General features: G+C 34.5%; 2 protein-coding genes and 1 long non-coding RNA gene across 7 annotated transcripts; 2 read left to right on the top strand and 1 right to left on the bottom strand.

The window, feature by feature from the left end:
* The first annotated feature begins 298 nt into the window (after positions 1–298).
* On the top strand, positions 299–756 carry LOC130742631 (aluminum-activated malate transporter 8-like). The gene has a single exon (XM_057594730.1). The coding sequence runs from the start codon at positions 390–392 to the stop codon at positions 681–683; it is 294 nt and encodes a 97-aa protein (XP_057450713.1). The 5' UTR covers positions 299–389; the 3' UTR covers positions 684–756.
* A 1,463-nt stretch (positions 757–2,219) lies between these two features.
* On the top strand, positions 2,220–6,954 carry LOC130749005 (histone deacetylase 8). Its single transcript, XM_057602266.1, has 3 exons — positions 2,220–2,577; positions 3,108–3,688; positions 6,185–6,954. Exons 1-3 carry the CDS (start codon positions 2,304–2,306, stop codon positions 6,485–6,487), a joined length of 1,158 nt encoding a protein of 385 aa, XP_057458249.1. The 5' UTR covers positions 2,220–2,303; the 3' UTR covers positions 6,488–6,954.
* A 4,575-nt stretch (positions 6,955–11,529) lies between these two features.
* Positions 11,530–16,709, bottom strand: LOC130749561 (uncharacterized). Of its 5 annotated transcripts, none has more exons than XR_009022967.1 (6): positions 15,982–16,418; positions 15,145–15,226; positions 13,950–14,095; positions 13,084–13,161; positions 12,865–12,965; positions 11,530–12,104 (listed from the first exon to the last, which is right to left on the bottom strand). It is a non-coding gene; the product is annotated as an uncharacterized LOC130749561 (long non-coding RNA). The 5 variants fall into 5 exon arrangements; XR_009022969.1 differs by having other exon boundaries at positions 11,530–11,946; XR_009022970.1 differs by having other exon boundaries at positions 11,530–11,940.
* Between the last annotated feature and the right edge of the window lie 2,095 nt (positions 16,710–18,804).

Raw genomic sequence — 18,804 nt, 5'->3', positions numbered from 1 at the left:
TGACAGAAGTCATAAAATCTATGTTTGGATATACATGAAAAATGAAAGGAAAACTAGAATCATGGTAAATACAACTTTTGTTGACTTTTGTGACTGTCCACCATGATTTTGACATTTGTGGTTTAGCACCGTATATTCAAACATGCACAGAATCACTAAGTGTATAGCTTGCAATTGCAATACTTTGAATTATGTGTCCACCACATATCCATTAAATAATTGTATCTTGAATTATGTACAAATCGTGAAACCAACACATGCTAACCTAGTTTTTTTGTGCGTTTCCACAGACCCCGTATGAACTTCGAAGCATAATTGAAGAGCCATGCAAAAATATTAGCTTGGAATGTGGTAAAGCACTGAAAGAATCATCATTGATAGTTGAAAAAATGGCCAAGTCATTAGCACCAAATCTCCATGTCAGACATGCTAAAAATGCTGTTGAGTCTCTTAAATCGGTTCTAAGAGCAAATCCATGGGAAGAAGTTGATCCAATGGAGATAGTGCCAGCAGCTACAGTGGCATCACTGCTAATAGACATTGTTATTTGCGTTGAGAACATTTGTGAAGCTGTTGATGAACTAGCAACCCTTGCAAATTTTGTGCCTCATCGTGGAATTGTGCAACCAATTACTAGTTCTGATGATGATGATTCGACTCATGTAATCACAGTTAACGAGTAACCACCGAGATTACAAGAAAGGAATAATATTTAGTGGAGTAAAACACTGCATTGATCTGATAAGTTTTCTTATATATGCGTAGCCTAAAAAGTTTTTAGCTCATTGATCCCTGAACAAATGTTATAGATTTTTATTACACTTGAATTTTAAATAAATGTCTCAAGATTAATCCCTAAATCATCAAAAGGACATGTAGTCCATAGTCTTATGTTTTGTTTCTTTTCATTTGGGTCTTGCATTAGTAAGTTTATTAACCCAATTCTTGTATAAATCATGCTTTGTTAACTAAATAAGATCTTATCTAAATAATAAAACTCAAAAATTATACATCAATTTTAAAATAGAATATATTCTAGTAAGAGATTATCGAACTTGGATATAAGATGATGGTAAGGTGAAAGGTTTGTTTCGTTGGACTGCTCCTCCGTGGAAGGGTCTCTCCTTCTTCTCGTATCTTGTGATTAGATCGATGTCAAAGGTGAGAACCTAGACATTTCGACGCTCAAGTGAGAAAATTTGAGGAAAAATACAGATTATGGTTAGAATGTAGCGTGTAACTTAGGAGTGCCTCATTAATGTATATTTATACACAAGAGTGTAACAAATATAGAGGGAATCGAGTGGAGATATGATATTGATATGCAGCAGAAGCATATGATAATAGTTGATATTTAAGAACATTATTCTCATTTGTGCAGGACACAATCAATATTTGACAACTTATCATTTTATTCCGTAACAATTTCTCATGTCCAAGTATCCAAAGCATTAGGATGGTTGGAATGCCAAGATTCAAGATAGTCTATAGCCCGAAACAATGAGATGATTGCCTTGTCCCTTGTGGTATACTCGTTATCCACTATGAGCTTAAAAGCTTATAAGTCATGTGGCCGAGATGATATTAGTCGAGCTTTTATTGTCATATGCATGGTTTGCCTCATATATTGATGCCTTATCTGAGGTCTCGAAGAGTGGGAAGAGGTGCGTCTTGTCACGAATTGGTCATTGATGGAAGTAAGTGGATGTGTGTGACTCTTCGATTAGCAATGATTGATTCGACACAACTTTCTAAAGGCATCACAATAATACGAGAAATGTTGTCCTTGCTGTTGCTTGGGAAGTGAATGATTACCTTTGCCCCCATCTCATTGCCTTTAATAAAGAGAATGAGCGTCATTTCATTTTCTCATATTCTCGCCATCTTTGTTTAGTCTTCCTATTTGAAATTTTTTGTTAACATATTCTCCAGGATGCACAAGTCATTTGTCCTTAAGATCTTCATCTCTATTTTATTTTGGTAAGTTGTTCAATTTTCTTGTTATTTTCCATTCTCTTTATGCGTATTGCAAGTTAATGCATAGTACAAGTTGGAAACTTTGCATTATTTTGTAGGTTAATTAATTGTTTGACCAGTAGCTAACAATGGTTTTCTTCCTTTTTCCCCTACAACATGTTCTATTTGAATAGTTGGAGACTTGGGCTCTAGCCCACGGATAATGGTAAGAGTTAGGCCCGCAAGAACAACAACTCACCAAAACAAAACAATCAAAGCTTCTCTCACTGATTGACCAAAAAAAAAAAAAAAAAAAAAGCTTCTCTCACTGTCACTGGTTCTCTGCCATGGCTACTGACACTGATGCAGCTTCTTCTTCCATGGTGAACCGCGTTGACGTTTTCTGGCATGAAGGGATGCTCAACCATGACACTGGTCATGGAGTGTTTGACTCAGGAATCAACCCAGGCTTCTTGGACGTGTTGGAGAAACATCCTGAAAACTCTGACAGGGTCAAGAACATGGTCTCCATCCTCAAAAGAGGTCCCATTTCCCCTTACATTTCCTGGAACATTGGAAGATCTGCTCTAATCCATGAACTCCATTCTTTTCACTCTCCTGGTACTACTACTCAAATCCCTTCTACCCATCACCTTACCTTGATTCTCATTGTATTTTGTAGTATATATTTGTGTATTTTGGCTATAATCATAGGTTTTTGATGTTCTCAGTTTATGAGGCAAATGGGGTTTTAGTAAAGTTATGTTCTTTGCATAGAAATTCTGAAATTCTACCCTGTGAAACCCATATTTGGCCTTGGGAGTGTAAGGTACCAGACCAAGTTTAGGGAGAGAGAGTTTACACAGCAATTGAGTGAAGGAAGAGAAAATGGTTCAATAAAATTGATACTGTGAAGTAAATACAATTGCTGTTTATATAAGTAGAAGGAAAGCTATTCAAACTAGTAGCTAACCAACTAAGTTACCATAACAAACTTGTAACAACAATAACAGACTCTAACAACCTAACTGCCTTTACCGGGAGGATGACAGTTGACGAATGTGTTTTACTTTTTTTAATTATGCTGGAGATTGTTCAGGATTGATATGAAAGTGCATGATATATATAATTCTGATGTTGTAATTTCCCAGAATATGTAAATGAACTGGTAGAAGCTGATAAAGAAGGGGGAAAGACCCTTTGTTCTGGCACATTCTTGAACCCTGGGTCATGGGATGCTGCACTTCTTGCTGCTGGAACTACATTATCTTCAATGAAGCATTTACTTGATGGGAATGGAAAAGTTGCTTATGCCTTGGTCAGGCCCCCTGGTCACCATGCTCAGCCTTCTCAGGCTGATGGCTACTGTTTCCTTAACAATGCTGGTCTAGCAGTGCAGTTGGCTTTAGATTCCGGGTGCAAAAAGGTTGCGGTTATAGATATTGATGTTCATTATGGAAATGGCACGGCCGAGGGATTTTATCGGTCTGATAAAGTTCTCACTATCTCTCTCCATATGAACCATGGGTCTTGGGGTCCATCTCATCCTCAAAGTGGATCTGTTGATGAGCTAGGTGAAGGAGAAGGTTATGGGTATAACTTGAACATACCTCTACCAAACGGAACTGGGGACAAGGGATATGTATATGCTTTCAATGAGTTGGTCGTTCCATCAATCCAAAAGTTTGGACCTGATATCATAGTTTTGGTTATTGGACAGGACTCAAGTGCAGTAAGTTATTCTAGTTATCATTTTTTCCCTGCTCCTGATTTATAATTTGATCATAGTTAGCATTTTATTGACAAGTTTGTACAGACCTGATTCTATGCTCAGTTAAATCAAAACCTGAGAAGATACAATAATATGACATTTGGGGGACAGACTTAGTTTTAGCCATGATATGGGAACCTGAACAATTCCAATGGAGCCAAATAATTAAAATGAGTACAAACAAGATTTAGTTTGATAACCCTACAGGAGGGGGCGGGGAGAGAGAAACAGATGAACTGTTTGACCTATATGTGTTTTCAAGAGCATATTTTGCTGAATTTACAAACTATGTTACCATCCAAAAAGTAAACATACATCCTTATTGGACACAAGTCACACAACTACTCCCCTGGTCAAGTTACTATGATCAGTCCATAAGATTATTCCTAGATTTTAGAATGTGTTCCTGTAAGTGATTATTCAAAAAATGATTGATCTCATAATGCTTTTTTAGGTCTCTTTGTTTTGAAAAAGGATTATATGAAGGTTTATTTATGATTTATGTAGAAAATTATAGCTCTAAGTGTGAAGATAATTACAGGTTATATGACAAAGACATGGTCAGTGCCAGTGGTCTTTAGTTTTTTGTAGTCTCACAGTTTGACTAGTTTGTTTAGTCTGTGTAAGGTAGGTAGATTAGATATTTCAATAGTTAGACATAATAGAATATCAGTAAAAACCGCAGTCCAAACTATTAAGAAATTTTAGATTTAAATGATCTGTCACTAGACATGATTTCTATTAGTATATTATTGCCTTATTCAATCTATGCAATTGACTCAGTTCAGTGGGAAAAGGCTTTTATTGTGGTTTTTATTTTAATAATTTAACCAGCATATCTGATGGGATGTAGGACACAAGAATGCACGAACATGATTAGGAGTTGTTGCAAAATTGGTTAGTTTGTTTGCTTAAATAATAGGAAGGGGTAAAAACCGTAGAAGAAGATTTGTTTAGAAAATGTTCATATTGAAGAACCAAGTACTAACTCATTTGCAAAAGGGGAAGCTCTTGGAAGGAGAAATTCACCCTATACCTTATTTCCCATTCAATCTACCATCACAAAAACGTTCTTTCACCTTCTCTTTTTGTTTTGTCAGCTCTTTCTCTCTGAAATCTCTTTCTGCTTTTGGGTTCATAACAATTTGACCTGACCTACCGAATCTCTTATTTGGGGAAGAAATTGAACAGAATGTAGAAGCTTTAGATAGATTTTCTAGGAATATCTTTTATGTTATTAATTGGGGGATTGACTGATTGAGGGCTAAAGTCATGTGTAGGGCGCAAAGGCATGGCCGTAGCAACATCATGGGCACCATAAATTTCCAAGATATGTAAAAGAGAAGTTGTGTGCTTCGAATAACTTAATTCTTGGCTTATCATGAATACCCCCGGTTTGCGTATTAGACTTATCCTAGGCTTGTTGGCTAAATAACTTAGTTCAATATCTTTCTAAGTCTATTAATTAAGGTTAGAGTTTAGACCTTTGAGAAAGCACTTGAGGCTTGATGAGCTGACTATTTAAGTAAATATAAATACTTTTATTATTAATACTATTTAGTTTAGACCTATTAATTATCTACAGATAGATCTATTGGCAATATTTAAAGGTTTTACTTGAAGTTGAGTCTTTAAATATACTTTTAAAAAGACTAGGAAACATCTTATTAAAACGGCTTATACCAGATCAAATATGTTGGACTTGGGACTTAAGTTTAACAAAAAGATAAAAGAGTTATCTCCAATCACACAACCCTAATTTCTTGGAACATTGCAACTGAAACCATCCCAGCAATTTGTTTGTAATGGTCTTTATTCTAATAACAGAAAATGTAGCATTATAATCAAATGTTATGGTTCCTTTCAATTACTCAAACGAAAGACTAATTGCTGTCAGTTACAATTAAAACAATCACACAAGTTATCCTTTGTTGCCTTCAAGCAGCACAAGTTTTCCTTCACATTAAAATCAAGAAGAAGGAAAAATCAAGCTCATTGCATTGTTTTTTATCCAGATTCTGTGTGATTTAACCCGTTTCAAGGGGGACAAGGTAAGATCTTGCACTTGACATTGAGCCTCCATCACCTTTTTTGGGTGAGATAATTATAACTCTTTTGTGAGTACTCTTTTGAGCCTGTGCTTCCCCTTAAACTTTTTAACACCAAAAAAAGATTGTGTCAAAACTCAAAAGGAACATGGCAATGTTAACAGTTTAGTAGTATGGTTGGATCAGCTTATTTTTCCTGAGAATCAATTCTGGTAGCCAGGTTCTACTCACATAAGCTTCTCCTGGGATTTGATTTTGGCTTTTGAATCAATTGTAGAAGGTTTCCGAACATGCACTAACTATACAATCCACATGTTTTGTTGCTCTGGATTTTCTACACCATGTTTGCTTCACTTTTAGAGAGGGTGAAACTGTGCTTAATGAAATGATATCCTTGCATGTGCTTCAGTTTGATCCAAATGGAAGGCAATGCTTAACAATGGAGGGCTACAGAGAAATTGGGCGAATAGTTCATGGTCTTGCAGCAAAGCACAGTGATGGACGCCTTCTAATTGTCCAGGAAGGTGGATATCATGTCACGTATTCAGCATATTGTTTGCATGCAACACTTGAGGGCGTTCTCAACCTTCCATTACCTCTACTACCTGATCCTATTGCTTATTATCCAGAGGACGAGACATTTCCTGTCAAAGTTATAGAAGCCATTAAAAATTATATGAAAGATGAAGTGCATTTGTGGAAAGCAGCTTAGCTTATGAGATACTGCCTCCAAATCCTTATGTCCTGTTTGAACCTTTGATAAATTTATAGTCATAGGAAATGAGCTCATATGCAGAGTCAGTGTGTAAAAGATTAAATCATTTTACGTAAGAACGGTTGTCTTGAAGGATGCCTCTTTTTTGGTCCAAAAGAGGTCCCTCTTTGATGGTTGATGTATGTTTTTGGGTAGGGGTGTAAGAGGGTATGGTCCAATGAGAGAAACCGGTGAACCCGACCCAACCCGGTCACTTTTGGGTGGTTAGGTTCGATTGATGGGTCAGCTTGGATTTTTTATAGGGACCTGAGATTGTTTGGTTCGGTTCTCGAGTTAGGAAAGGTGACATCCGATTGCACCCAAACTAATCGACTAGTGTAGCCCCAACACTAAAAAGCCTAACTTTCAAAGGGAGGGCTTTTATTGGACTTTCACATAAAAATAAAAGAGATTGAAATGGTTAATTTGAGCTCATACTATAGTAAAAAGCTTAAACATGTGTTTGGTTAAGTTGATGAAAATAACGTACGGTCTATCAATAAGCTCTTTTCAGCTTATTTTACTACTATTTTTATATCAATTTATGAATAAACATTTATATCTCCATATAAGTTATTGCATGAAATAAGTATTTATGAGATATTATTAACACAAAAATTTAGGGAACTTGTTCATGTAAGCCCATCCTAAAAGAATGGGTGGAATACGTCTCACTCTCTAATTTGTCAATTTTCCAAATAAGATTTTATTCCTTGAAATATTTTTTATTTTAACTTTTATTTAAGATGTATTCATTTAGTCTTATATTGAGCTAAGGGTAATTGTAGGTGAAAGGTTAGGGTTTGAACCCTGAGGAGGGATAATTTTACTAATTTACTAACAACTAACATTTGTCTATAAAAAAAATCAATAAATAATGTAATTTTAATTCGTCATTAGCTATTACAAATACACAATTTTTTTAAGGATGAAAAAATGTGTAAATTTTAAATAAAAAGTTAGTTTAATATGTCATATTGTTATGGGTAAAAAAGAAAAAAAGTTAAGTGGATAGTTTGCTGCATATAGGGATGGCAATGGATCTAGGACCCATAGGGTACCCGTAAAAAATACCCACTATGGGTAGGGTAAAAACCCGCTAGATGGGTATGAGGTTGGGTATGGGTAATTACCCGTAAAAAGTAGTGGGTGCGGGTACGGGTATTATAGTACCCAACCCGCCCCATACCCGCACACACATATTATTATCATTATTATTATTATTATTTGGTAATATATAACAAATTAATTTAAGCTATAACTTTCAAACTTACTTTTTTTTTAAAAAAATATGTGAGTATTTAAGGTATTCATAATCATCACTAATTTACTCTCACTTATTTTTAAAATTTGTAAGTTATTAACCTATAACTTTAGGGCTATATTATAAATCTAAGTATTTGAATAATCTTTTGTATTTTTATTAGTGTTTTCTATTTAAAATTGTAGTTGTATTTTTATTTACTATTAACAAAAATAGTGAAAAATATATTTTGGTTAGCTATATTGCGGGTATTGGGCAAGGGTATGGGCAAATAGGTACCCAAAGAGTACGGGGACAGGCATTAAAGTTGCTACCCACGCGAGTATGGGAACGGGTACGGGTAATTTTTTAAAACGAGGGTATGAGGATGGGTACAATAGTACCCTACCCATTGCCATCTCTAGCTGCATATCCAAACCAAGGCAAAAAAAAAACACCGTTATTAGTTGTGACTTATAACTCGCACTACTAGAACACATACCTTCACATTGAGCCGTTTGGTACTAATTAGCCAACCCTTCCCTTTATTGCTTCCTTAGAGTTACCATGGAAAAGGTTAAAACAAAATTGTGGACTAAGTTTCATCTTTTGCACGCCAAAGTGGTATGAGTATCCTTAACATGCTTTGACATAGGCATGATTAATTAGGGTGATAAAGATGGTCTCTATATAGAAACCAAAGGCATTTCAAGACAAGGGACTAATTAAAACAGGTTTCTCTTTACCTACCTAGCAAACTGTCACCCCAACAGGGTCCACTGATGATGTTAATAAGATATGTTGAATTAAGAAATTAGATTTGGCAAATTGAGCCTAAATGGCGCCGCTGACAGGGGCCGGGAGTGAGTGAATATTAGATTGTGTGAGTGTTCACAAGATATTTTCTATCAATTAAGTTACATTTGCATGGACCTCAACCTTTTTTCATCCTTCATTTCAAGAAATTTGGTTATGAAAGATATGTTATACAATGTGAACTACCTTGTGACTGCTTGTCATTTCAAAGAAATTTGGTCAAAGGAGGAAAGTTGCAATCATAAGTTCTAACTCAAAATGAAAGAGGAACCGATTTGTTTTCTTTAAGAGGTCTTAATTATTGTTCTGAATAAATCTTTAGGATATATTATTCATGTAGAGAAGTGAACATATATTATATACCTACATCGTAGGCTCCTCATTATATAGTTGGAGAACTTACATGAATGAGGGAGAGAATCAAAGGGGAATAATAACTGATTCATTTGACTAATCTTGGGGATTAAGGGGAGATGAATCTGAATCCATGACGATACAATTATACTTACCATGAGAACAAGACTAATTTCCACATTGATTCTGTTGGCAACAGTCAACATTATTCTCATGTTAATAATCTCTGGTCTTGGAACTAAATTGGTTACACGAAAAACATGTTTGTAAATTCTTTTATTTTTAACCATGAAGTCAGATTCAATTCCGTGGAAAATTTTCTAAATGTGTTAAAATTGACTCTAATAATAAAAAAAACTGATACAAACAAAGTAAATTTGATCAGCACAGTACAAGTGTAAAATAGAGAATATATAATTTGGAGGAGTGCTAGCTACCAAGCAACAACGCTCACTTTCTATCACGTGAAATTCATGTATATCCACCAAAATGAAAGTGAAGCTCACATAATTTAGTAAACCTTATATTAATTTTGATCAATAAAAAAAGTGTTAGAATTGAGTGTAGCTAGTATTTATCAATAACTAACCCTTGATTCTGATTTGTTGCACCCTTCTACTTGCTCATCTATACACTGCAACGTGGGTCTTACCATTTGGGTTATATCAGGCCATATAGTTGGATGCTGCACCAACATAAAGAATTTCGACAAGTTGAATGACTACTAATATTATATAGAATATTTAAAGAGATAATTTCATCCCCAAACAATTATATTTATTAGTTTAATTTATCAGTTATTTCTTTTATGTGTAAACTAGTACTTTTTACCCGTGCGATGCACGGGGATATTCACTTTTGGGTTTTGTGGTTTTTTGTTTGTTTGTTAAATCTGTTGTTTTTATTAAATGTTTGTTTTTGTTGTTTTTGTGTTGTTGTTTTGTTTTTATATTTTTACTTATTGTTTTAAATGGTAGATTAATATTATTTTTGTCTCGATTAATTAGTACTTTGACCCGTGCGATGCACGGGAGGATTTTCATTTAAGTTTATTGTGTGAATTTATACTCTTACTATATCTGCTTGTACTTTAGTTCAAGCTCCATCTCCTGAGCTTGAAGTTCTTCTTCTGAGGGACTTTCTATTATGGTTAGTTTTGTTTTCTTTCTTGTTAATGTTCCGATGTATCAAAAAATATGTAAAAGCACAATAATTTTATTTATTTGCGGTTTTTACCCCTATTTTACTAAATGCTGCATTATTTAATTTTTTTCTATTTATAAATTTTATATTTTGTAAGTCATTTTGAACAAATTTTTTTATCAATTTGAATTATGTCAGCACAATCATTTTACACTTCATGCTTTTTATTTAAACATTTAGAAATACCTTTTTAATTTGGAAGTCAACAATAATAAATTTCCAGCATTAAAATAAAAATTTACTTTAAAAAAATCAACTTTCATTTTTGCGGATTTATATATTTTATAAATCATAACTAATTAATTATGTCTGTTGGAATTCCTAACTAATATTAATCGCATATTAACCACTAATTTTTTTAATAAACACATATTAATCACATGTAATTGAAATAATGGTAGTGCAAAGATTTTTTCCATTAATTTATTTTTATGGAAGACAATTTAATTTTATGTTGTCATTATGTGCATGAATGTGTTGTGTGGTTTTTAAATTATAAAAGAGTTTATCATGCACCGACAGTATAAAGTTTTTTGGTATTCCTAATTTATATTATCCACTAATTTTTTCAATGAACACAAATTAACCACATGTAACAAAATTAGTTCTTTTCAAAAAAAATAAAAACAAAATTAGTTGACAGCACCCAAAGGTTTTTTTTCTATTAATTAAGGAAGAGAGATTTTTTAACTGTCATTATGGTCATGAATGTGTGTGTTATGTTTTCATGAATTTATTATTAGAAGGAAGCAATCCTTTTAATTAAATTTAGTTTTTTTTCATTATCATAATACCAATCCTTTAAATTCTCACATTAATGGTTTGAACTTCGAATCCCAACTCTTGCGAATAGAGAAAACTCATTGGCCAGCCCCCTACCACTTAGTGCGCTGACTGTGGGGTGAGGGGTTAGTCTCACGACTGTCTTTATCGGCTGTGGAGATACCTTGGTCAGACTAAATTCTCACATTAATTGACTTAAAGTGTATTTAATTTTCCTCTTTAAGAAATATGCATTTTTACACATTTGAAAATCATATTATCAAAAAATTATATCCTATGTAAATAAGATTTGGCTTTTCATAAACAAATTAGTTACAATAGTACTCCCTCCGTTTCAAAATAACTGTCCATTTAGAGAGAAAATATGTGTTTCATAAGAGCTGTCCACTTAAAATTCCAATCAACCATTGATTGATGTTTTTCCATATAATGCCCCATAGGAAGAATAAATGAGGAGAGATAATAGTTATAGTACACTTTAAAAGGTAAAATAGAAAAACAATTATTATGTTTTAAAAAGTTAACAAAATTAATTGCATTCCTTAATATGTGTGCATCTTTCCTATAGTGGACACTTATATTGAAACGGGAGAGTACATGATAACGGAAACATTGAATCACTCAAATAAATGCTAGCATTTTAAGGTACATTCATATCATTTGTTTGCTACAAAAATAAATATATAGAGACACAATGTCACCATACAACTCCTCACTCCCCATCCCCAGCTTTACAAGACCATAAAAAGGAGAAAATTTAACATTTAAACCGTCACACATCCCAATTCTTATCAATATGAAAAACTCATCTCACTTCAAGGCCAAAACATTTTTCTCTTCACTAATCCACGGTTTGTTGTCATGTCGCTCATTCACTGATGTACAAATTGATTTTGGAGAGCCAGCCATGAATGGTGCACCAGATAAAGGAGGAAGTAAGAGTCAAACATTATACTCCTTCTGCACTTTTTAGTAAGCCAAATAATTTATTCTCTCCCTTCCTTATTTTCCCCTATCACTTGGATACAATAAGAAATAGTCAAACAATATACTCCTTAGTCCGTGGCCGAAATATGGAGAAAATATATGAACGTTGATTAATGAGCATAAGTTGAAATATAGTCCTATTATCCTATATAAACCACTTCACCGGACAAATAGAGGAGCATGGGGGTCCTAAATCACAGCCAAACCAATCAAATGCAACAATATCAGTATATAACCATATTTCTATTTGCTACATTGTAAACAAATAAAATCTGGATAATAATAATAATAATAATAATAATAATAATAATAATAATAATAATAATAATAATAATAATAATAAAAGAATAATGGTTGAATGTGACAAATGACTTAGGAAATAGATAACCGCAGGCCTCCATAGAGCTAGAGAAGTAGAGGCTTTTTGCATGATTTAGATTGAGCTTTAAAGAACCAATAGAGAAGGGCCCTCCCACAGTCTTCATTAACAGTGATATAACCTAAAAAGTGTGAGACTGAGAGACTTGAAGGTAGCCTAGGAAGATTGATTATTCTATCAGATTCACAGGCTTCAACATTTTTTCAGATTCTTTAATGGAGGAAGTAGTTAAATCGACATCTTTGGCCAAAACATTGCATTTGCTATTCTTTTAGTGCTTTAAAATAGTGCTTTGATTGCACATGGACCAAATGACTATTTTGGCCACTTCTTTTAACCAAGGACCCGAACCTAAAGTAGTAGTTACCTATCTTCAGTTTGCGAACACAACCTATTACTTCTCTAATTAAAGCAAATAATCAAAAAATAAAAAATGAACTGATGACACAATGTGCTACAAAACTAAAACTTTTAGCAAGATCACATAAAATATAGTCTAAACTCTAGTGTGAAGACAGCATAGGACATACAATATTGTCAACTCTAAGCACACACCCTAAACTCATGTACCTTGCTAACAACACAAACTCATTAAGCAGACACTCTTCTTCACTATTTTTCTATTGCTTTCACAACTGTTGATTTCCCATGTGCCAAATGCCTATGGTGGCCTGAAAGGTTACAATATTATTCATCAGGAATCAGGATTAACAGCCATCGATGCAAACAGTTATTGCTGCTGCAACAAATTGGAAACATATGTACCACAAACATGAGAGAATGTATTACCGATATTAATAGTAGCTTGCTGAGATGTGACTTCAGGAGATGGTGGATACAATTTTGTCATATCCAACTTACCTAGGTCTTGTTCAATCAAACCCATAAAACCAAAGAAAGAATAGCCAACAAAGAGTTAAAAACTTGCAGCATCCAAAATGGAATAAAAGATATAAACAATAACTAACACCTAATTATAATGCATTGCATGAATTTAAGAATAGGCCTTGGCGCTTGATCAATGAACTTAATCAAATTGATCTTCCAAGGAGAGAAGTTAATTGCCTAGAGGTCATATACATTTACAGGGAGAGCAACTCCTTGGCAGATTTTTTAGCTAACAAAGGATGTAACCGCCTTGAACCTTTATGGGTGCTGTTAGAAGATCACAGGAATCAGGAGGCATAGGAGAGCTAATTCGCGTGGCAGATTTCAGCTGGGATTGTAGGGTTTCTTACTGTGTTGCTTGCTGCTGATATGAGGCTTTTTATCTGGTTTTTTTCTGTCTTGAGATGGGTTCGGAGATTGCAAACTGAACTGGCTCTTGCTGTTTTTCGTTGGCTACTGTTACAGTAAGTTATGCATAATAAAGACTTGCTTGACAGAAGAGGAGGATTGCAGATCTAAAGAGGCGTTTTGCTTATTCTCAGAGGACACTTGTTTCTGTCTTGTTTTTTCTTGTTTCCTATTTGTTAGTAAAGCTTAGGTATGTAAATGGGAAGGTGGTTTGGTACACTGCCTTGGTGTTAGATTTCTAAATGCTTTAGGAGGTAACACTCTATGTTCTAATCTGTAAGGAGATTATGTATTATGGTCTTGGACCTTTATTGAATCAAATAATTATTTGATCTTTCAAAAAAAAAAGGAGATGAAACCTGGTGGGCTGCTGCTATTCGTCTTGATGGCCACCATGTTCGCTTCGTTAATACCAACACGTCACAGCCCTACCGCCGCAACTCAAGTCCACCGTGAAGCTCCCATTCCTCTGACATCAGTGTAGGACGTTTCAGATGAATGTAATCTGAAACATAAAATGAATTAGTAGAAATCTGAGACACCAAATTTAGCAACTGTATAAAGTAAGCCTTTGTTTCACACTTATGAAACAAAGCCAAATACATAAACATAGGAACCCAGTTATATAACTGATATTATTCAATACACATGAAAAGTAAACTGCTAAGAAAGTTTAAATAGAGACAGAGGAAGAAATAAATCAAGGGCAGCAAAACTGTATAAGGAAGAAAAAAAATCTGCCTTTGAGATTGAGAGAGGAATAGAAAACAACAATCCTTTTTTATAAAAAATAAAACTTGATGACCCACCTCTTCTTATTCCTGACAAATAAATAAGAAAGTGGATCCTCTATACAGAAGTTAATCGGTTTCAGTATTTCAACTGTATTGATCAATCAAGCCTTAAAATGGTTACTATTACGTTAAGTTGATCGGTTACAGAGGATGACTCAAAAGCCATAACCGATCAAATGTATAAGGAAGAAAGCATGTGAAAGTTTAAGAATGAGATTATTAGAAATAAATTAAGTAAGCAATTTATTTTCAAAGAAAAGGCAAAGACTCAATGCAGAACGGACTCTTGAAGAGTTGAACATTCCAGATTCTAATATTTTTTTTGGTCAGTTCCAGAATCTAATTCAAACTCCAATCGATGTCTAATAATAGTGATTCTAAAGATTATGCAGATAGAAGATGAGTATAACAGATATGACAGACTTTTTGACATGATTAAATCGTATTTTGTACACAAAAAAGTAATTAACTCAGCTTAAATACAGAAGATGACTAAATGAGGTAGCCGATTTTCCACTCTCCACTACAAAAGGACTAATTATTTAATATCCAACATGCCAAGTGTAAAACGATATGAAGTAAAAATGAAGTTGACTCCTGAAATTCAGAATTAAATCACAAAACCCAATTAAACACTTTGATTGTGAGCAAACAGGTAAGCACTACGACTCAATCATATTCAAATTTTCATAGCAACAAAGCGAAAAAAGCTATCAAAAGATAAGGTATTTTTCAGTGCTCTAAATTAGTGTCAGTGCACCTCAGCTCTCATCCATCTTATGTGTTGTAAATTAGTACCACCAGTTAACTACAATAGCGCGTTGATTTTCCTCTGAAATAACCTGAAGACATAATATAACTTCTATATTATTAAATTTATCTTCACATTCTAATCAGTAAGCAATAAGAACTCTCTTGTGTTATATTAGTTCATTTCAGCAAGCTAGACACATCAATTTTTATAACAAATGAAATAAATGTATTTGTTAAAATTAGGATATAAAAGCAAGGGTAGTCAACAAAGGAAAAACATCCAATAAGCATCAGATTTAGAAAACTTGCTCTTAAGGCTTGAGAAAATAAGCTCAGTTCGACTAACAAAGATTCATTAGACCAAAAAAATTTAAGAGATAGCAACAATATGTGTCACTCCCCATGTCCTTTCCTTAAATCTCGTTCATTTGGTGAAACTACCCCCACATTTGAAGTCAATGCCCTCCTGAAACTTTTATCAATTTCCCAATTGAAGTAAATTATAACAATCAGATACCTCCAATTTCCAATACAAAGAATGAAGATCCTCAATATATTCAATTGCTTCAAAAGGATCATGATTACAAATAAAACATTAAAATAGATATAAGGAAACAAAAAAGAGAACAGATACATAAACTAATACCATATGATCTGAATCACTATGCAGCGTTTCAGTTTTCTCCTAAGATAGTGGCACTATAATCATAACATATGGACATGGAATAATCTCCATATCCTTTCTTGGTTTATATATTAAAAATATGGCTGCTCAATATTTTAGTCTAATAGTAAAGGATAGGTACCTCAATTTCACCAAATGAGAAAGAGAAAGAGGATGTACCTCAGCGCAATTTCATTTGAGATGGTGATTTGTGCAGCAAACCTCCTACATAACAATACATGAACAAAAGGTTTTACAAATTCTTCATCTGGCTAAACATGTAAATCTTGGGTAACAAAGAGAAGAAAAGAAAGCATAAGAAATTGAATGCTCCTAATTGCTGTGTAGCATCCTAGGTTAGTGCACCAGTCACGCAGCTGCTAAAGCAGCTGAAATTGTGGTAGTCGGGGCACCATCTTGCTGCTATTCTGTGGCATTGAGGAAAACTGAAACATGCCATAAGAAATTGAACATTGGAGCATTTTTGGGTACAAACAAAACTGTTAGAAGGCATCATACACATAGTCAACGTTTTGATTATATATATGCAAAATAATCAAATTAAGAGAGCTCAAACATTGAAAATGTAAAATGATGAAACAACAAAAATTGAAAGTGATCACCTGTGAAGGAACGACAAAAAAATTAGGGGAAACAGGGTGAAAGAGAAATCAACGAAGCCAGTCCTATTTAACCAAGATGATAAGCAGATGGGGAGACTCAAAACGTTTTGCAGGTGTTGAGAGCTCAAAACGTTTTCTCGATTACGAATACAATTGTGAAGAATGAAAGTCAAAGGGTTTTTTCAAGCAAAAACTCAACAGAGATCAAAAGAACGGCTGGGATTGCATCTTTTGGAAAATAATGTTTACCTTTACCAAAATACCCATAAAGGAAATTAAATTGTAGTGCAAAAGGATATTGAATTACAAACTTACCCTCTAGGCTGAAAAACTCTTCCTTTATAGAGTTTATAGATACATAATTTTAAAAAAAAATACAGAACAAAGGAATTTTATCATTGTTTTTAGATAAGCAGGAATTTTATCATTTAAAATGAAAAATTGTGGTGCATTTGATATGTAAGAGGCATCTAAGGATATTATTGTGTTAAATTTATCAGGAAGAAAATGTTTAAGTTTAATTAAATGATAAATAATTGTACCAACAATATTTTAATGCAGTGGATGTAAGCTAGACATTTATCATGATGAGAATATAAGTTCGATCACAAGAAAAGTTAATTTGTTAAAAATGACAGCTACAATTCCTCGAATGAATGAACGGATTGAGACATCTATCACACTTCACGGAACTAGGCTCTCTCTGCTATATGTTCTCTGGACGGGCGAAGATTAGGAGGCGCGTTTCTATCGGTGGCACTGGCTAGGTTTCCGATTGCTAACACACCAACGGATGGCGAGCGTAAAGTAGCGTTTCAGGGTGACTCAGGGCCGGAGCAACGAAATAGAAGGGAAGTTGTCGATGGGTCTATGCCTAAATCATGGCGGGACGTTCTGGTAGGCAAGGTGAAGAGGCCATGATCATCAATCTTCTCTGCTGATGAGGAGGAGATGGCTTCGCGTTTATGGAGGGTGTATGATGGGAGAGATTTGATTCTAGATAAGTTTATGTTCCCTGATATTGCTTTTAGGCCTCGACAGGAGGAGGAAGACGATGTGTAGGAAAACGACATGGAGCGCGAAGAGGAAGAGAGGGTGGTGTCTCAATCAGCTTTGGAGCTCTCTATCTTTGATGGCAAATCTATTAGAACTTTCTTCGAGGTGGCAAAGGTGGATTCTCTCTTGCTTTGGTTGGTAAGTGGAAGAGGTAAGTTTGTCTTTGATTTCAATTTGGGGCTTTGTTTTCTGATCTATTGTTGTATGCCGGAGTTGGTCTAGGTTGTGGAGGTTATGATGGCCTGTTACCCATTATGAGGGTTCGGAAGGATTTTATGTGGCCTCCCTCTTCTTTGCTTGAAGTGGAGAATACCTTGCCTGCTCCTTCTGAACTCGAATCTTCTAAAAGGTTCAGGATGGCTGGCCTCGATCCTGAGGAACACCCTATCTCTCCTCTGGTTCCTTGTATGTTTGAGGTGATGAATCTTCCTGAAGGAGGTGGCGGAGTAGTTGTTCTTGAGGCATTGCCTTTGGAGGTTTCTGGTACCGAAGTTTCTAGAAAGAGAGGAAGACCGAGAAAATTGCTTGGCAGAGGGTCGAATAAGAAAGGATCGATGTATGCGGAAATAGAGGGTTCTGGAGCATTAGTTCAGTTGCCGATGGATCCTATGCTCCCACTCTCGATTTGTCCTGCTCCATTGGCCTCTGGGAACGCTCCTGGTGGTCACTATTGGACATGGGCTAAGAAGGCGTGGATGGTTGACAAACTTTTGGATTGTACGTTTGACGGTGGAGACGAGACATCTATCTGAGGCTTGCACATGAAATGGAGGAGTGGTGGCCACCTTGAGTGGCTAGGTTGCTCTCTTGGTGTTGGTGTTTGGTTCTAGTTTAGATCTTCGGCTTTATTGGATTTTTCTTTTGTTTAGGGAGGTTCTTATCATTTATAGGTATTGTGCTTATGTATTCTTGTGTATGGTTGGAGATTTTTGGTTTTTGTTATCTCCATTGTCCTATTCTCTCTTTATTAATATATATATATATATATAAATATATATATATATAGATATATATATATATATAGATATATATTTGGACTTTCTATCAAAAATAAAATAAAAAATGAATTAAATAATACATATGATACTAAAATGAAGAGCACCACACCATCCTAACACATTTTTGGTAGATATGTGGGTTCTTTAAACATTTGTCAGCGATTCAAATATTAGCCATGTGTATGAAAAATGAGTTTTGGTAGAGGCCATATTCATTTTGGTGATTTTTTCATCTCATAAAAGATTAGTCCTCGATCAGTAGAAGCAACCCTTGACACACACCAAAAAATAAAACGAAGTGCATTGCTCCAGTACCCTCTAAATTA

Source organism: Lotus japonicus, chromosome 3 (assembly GCF_012489685.1).
Source record: "Lotus japonicus ecotype B-129 chromosome 3, LjGifu_v1.2".
NCBI lineage: Eukaryota > Viridiplantae > Streptophyta > Magnoliopsida > Fabales > Fabaceae > Lotus > Lotus japonicus.
The sequence above is the reverse complement of the archived record's forward strand: the minus strand, read 5'-3'. Positions and strand labels throughout refer to the sequence as shown.

Bases quoted from the DNA above. Each gene is read 5' to 3' on its own strand.
- LOC130742631 (XM_057594730.1), top strand. From the start codon at position 390: ATGGCCAAGTCATTAGCACCAAATCTCCATGTCAGACATGCTAAAAAT.
- LOC130749005 (XM_057602266.1), top strand. From the start codon at position 2,304: ATGGCTACTGACACTGATGCAGCTTCTTCTTCCATGGTGAACCGCGTT. The intron at 2,578-3,107 runs GTACTACTACTC...GTAATTTCCCAG, and splicing joins CCATTCTTTTCACTCTCCTG to AATATGTAAATGAACTGGTA. The intron at 3,689-6,184 runs GTAAGTTATTCT...CATGTGCTTCAG, and splicing joins TTGGACAGGACTCAAGTGCA to TTTGATCCAAATGGAAGGCA.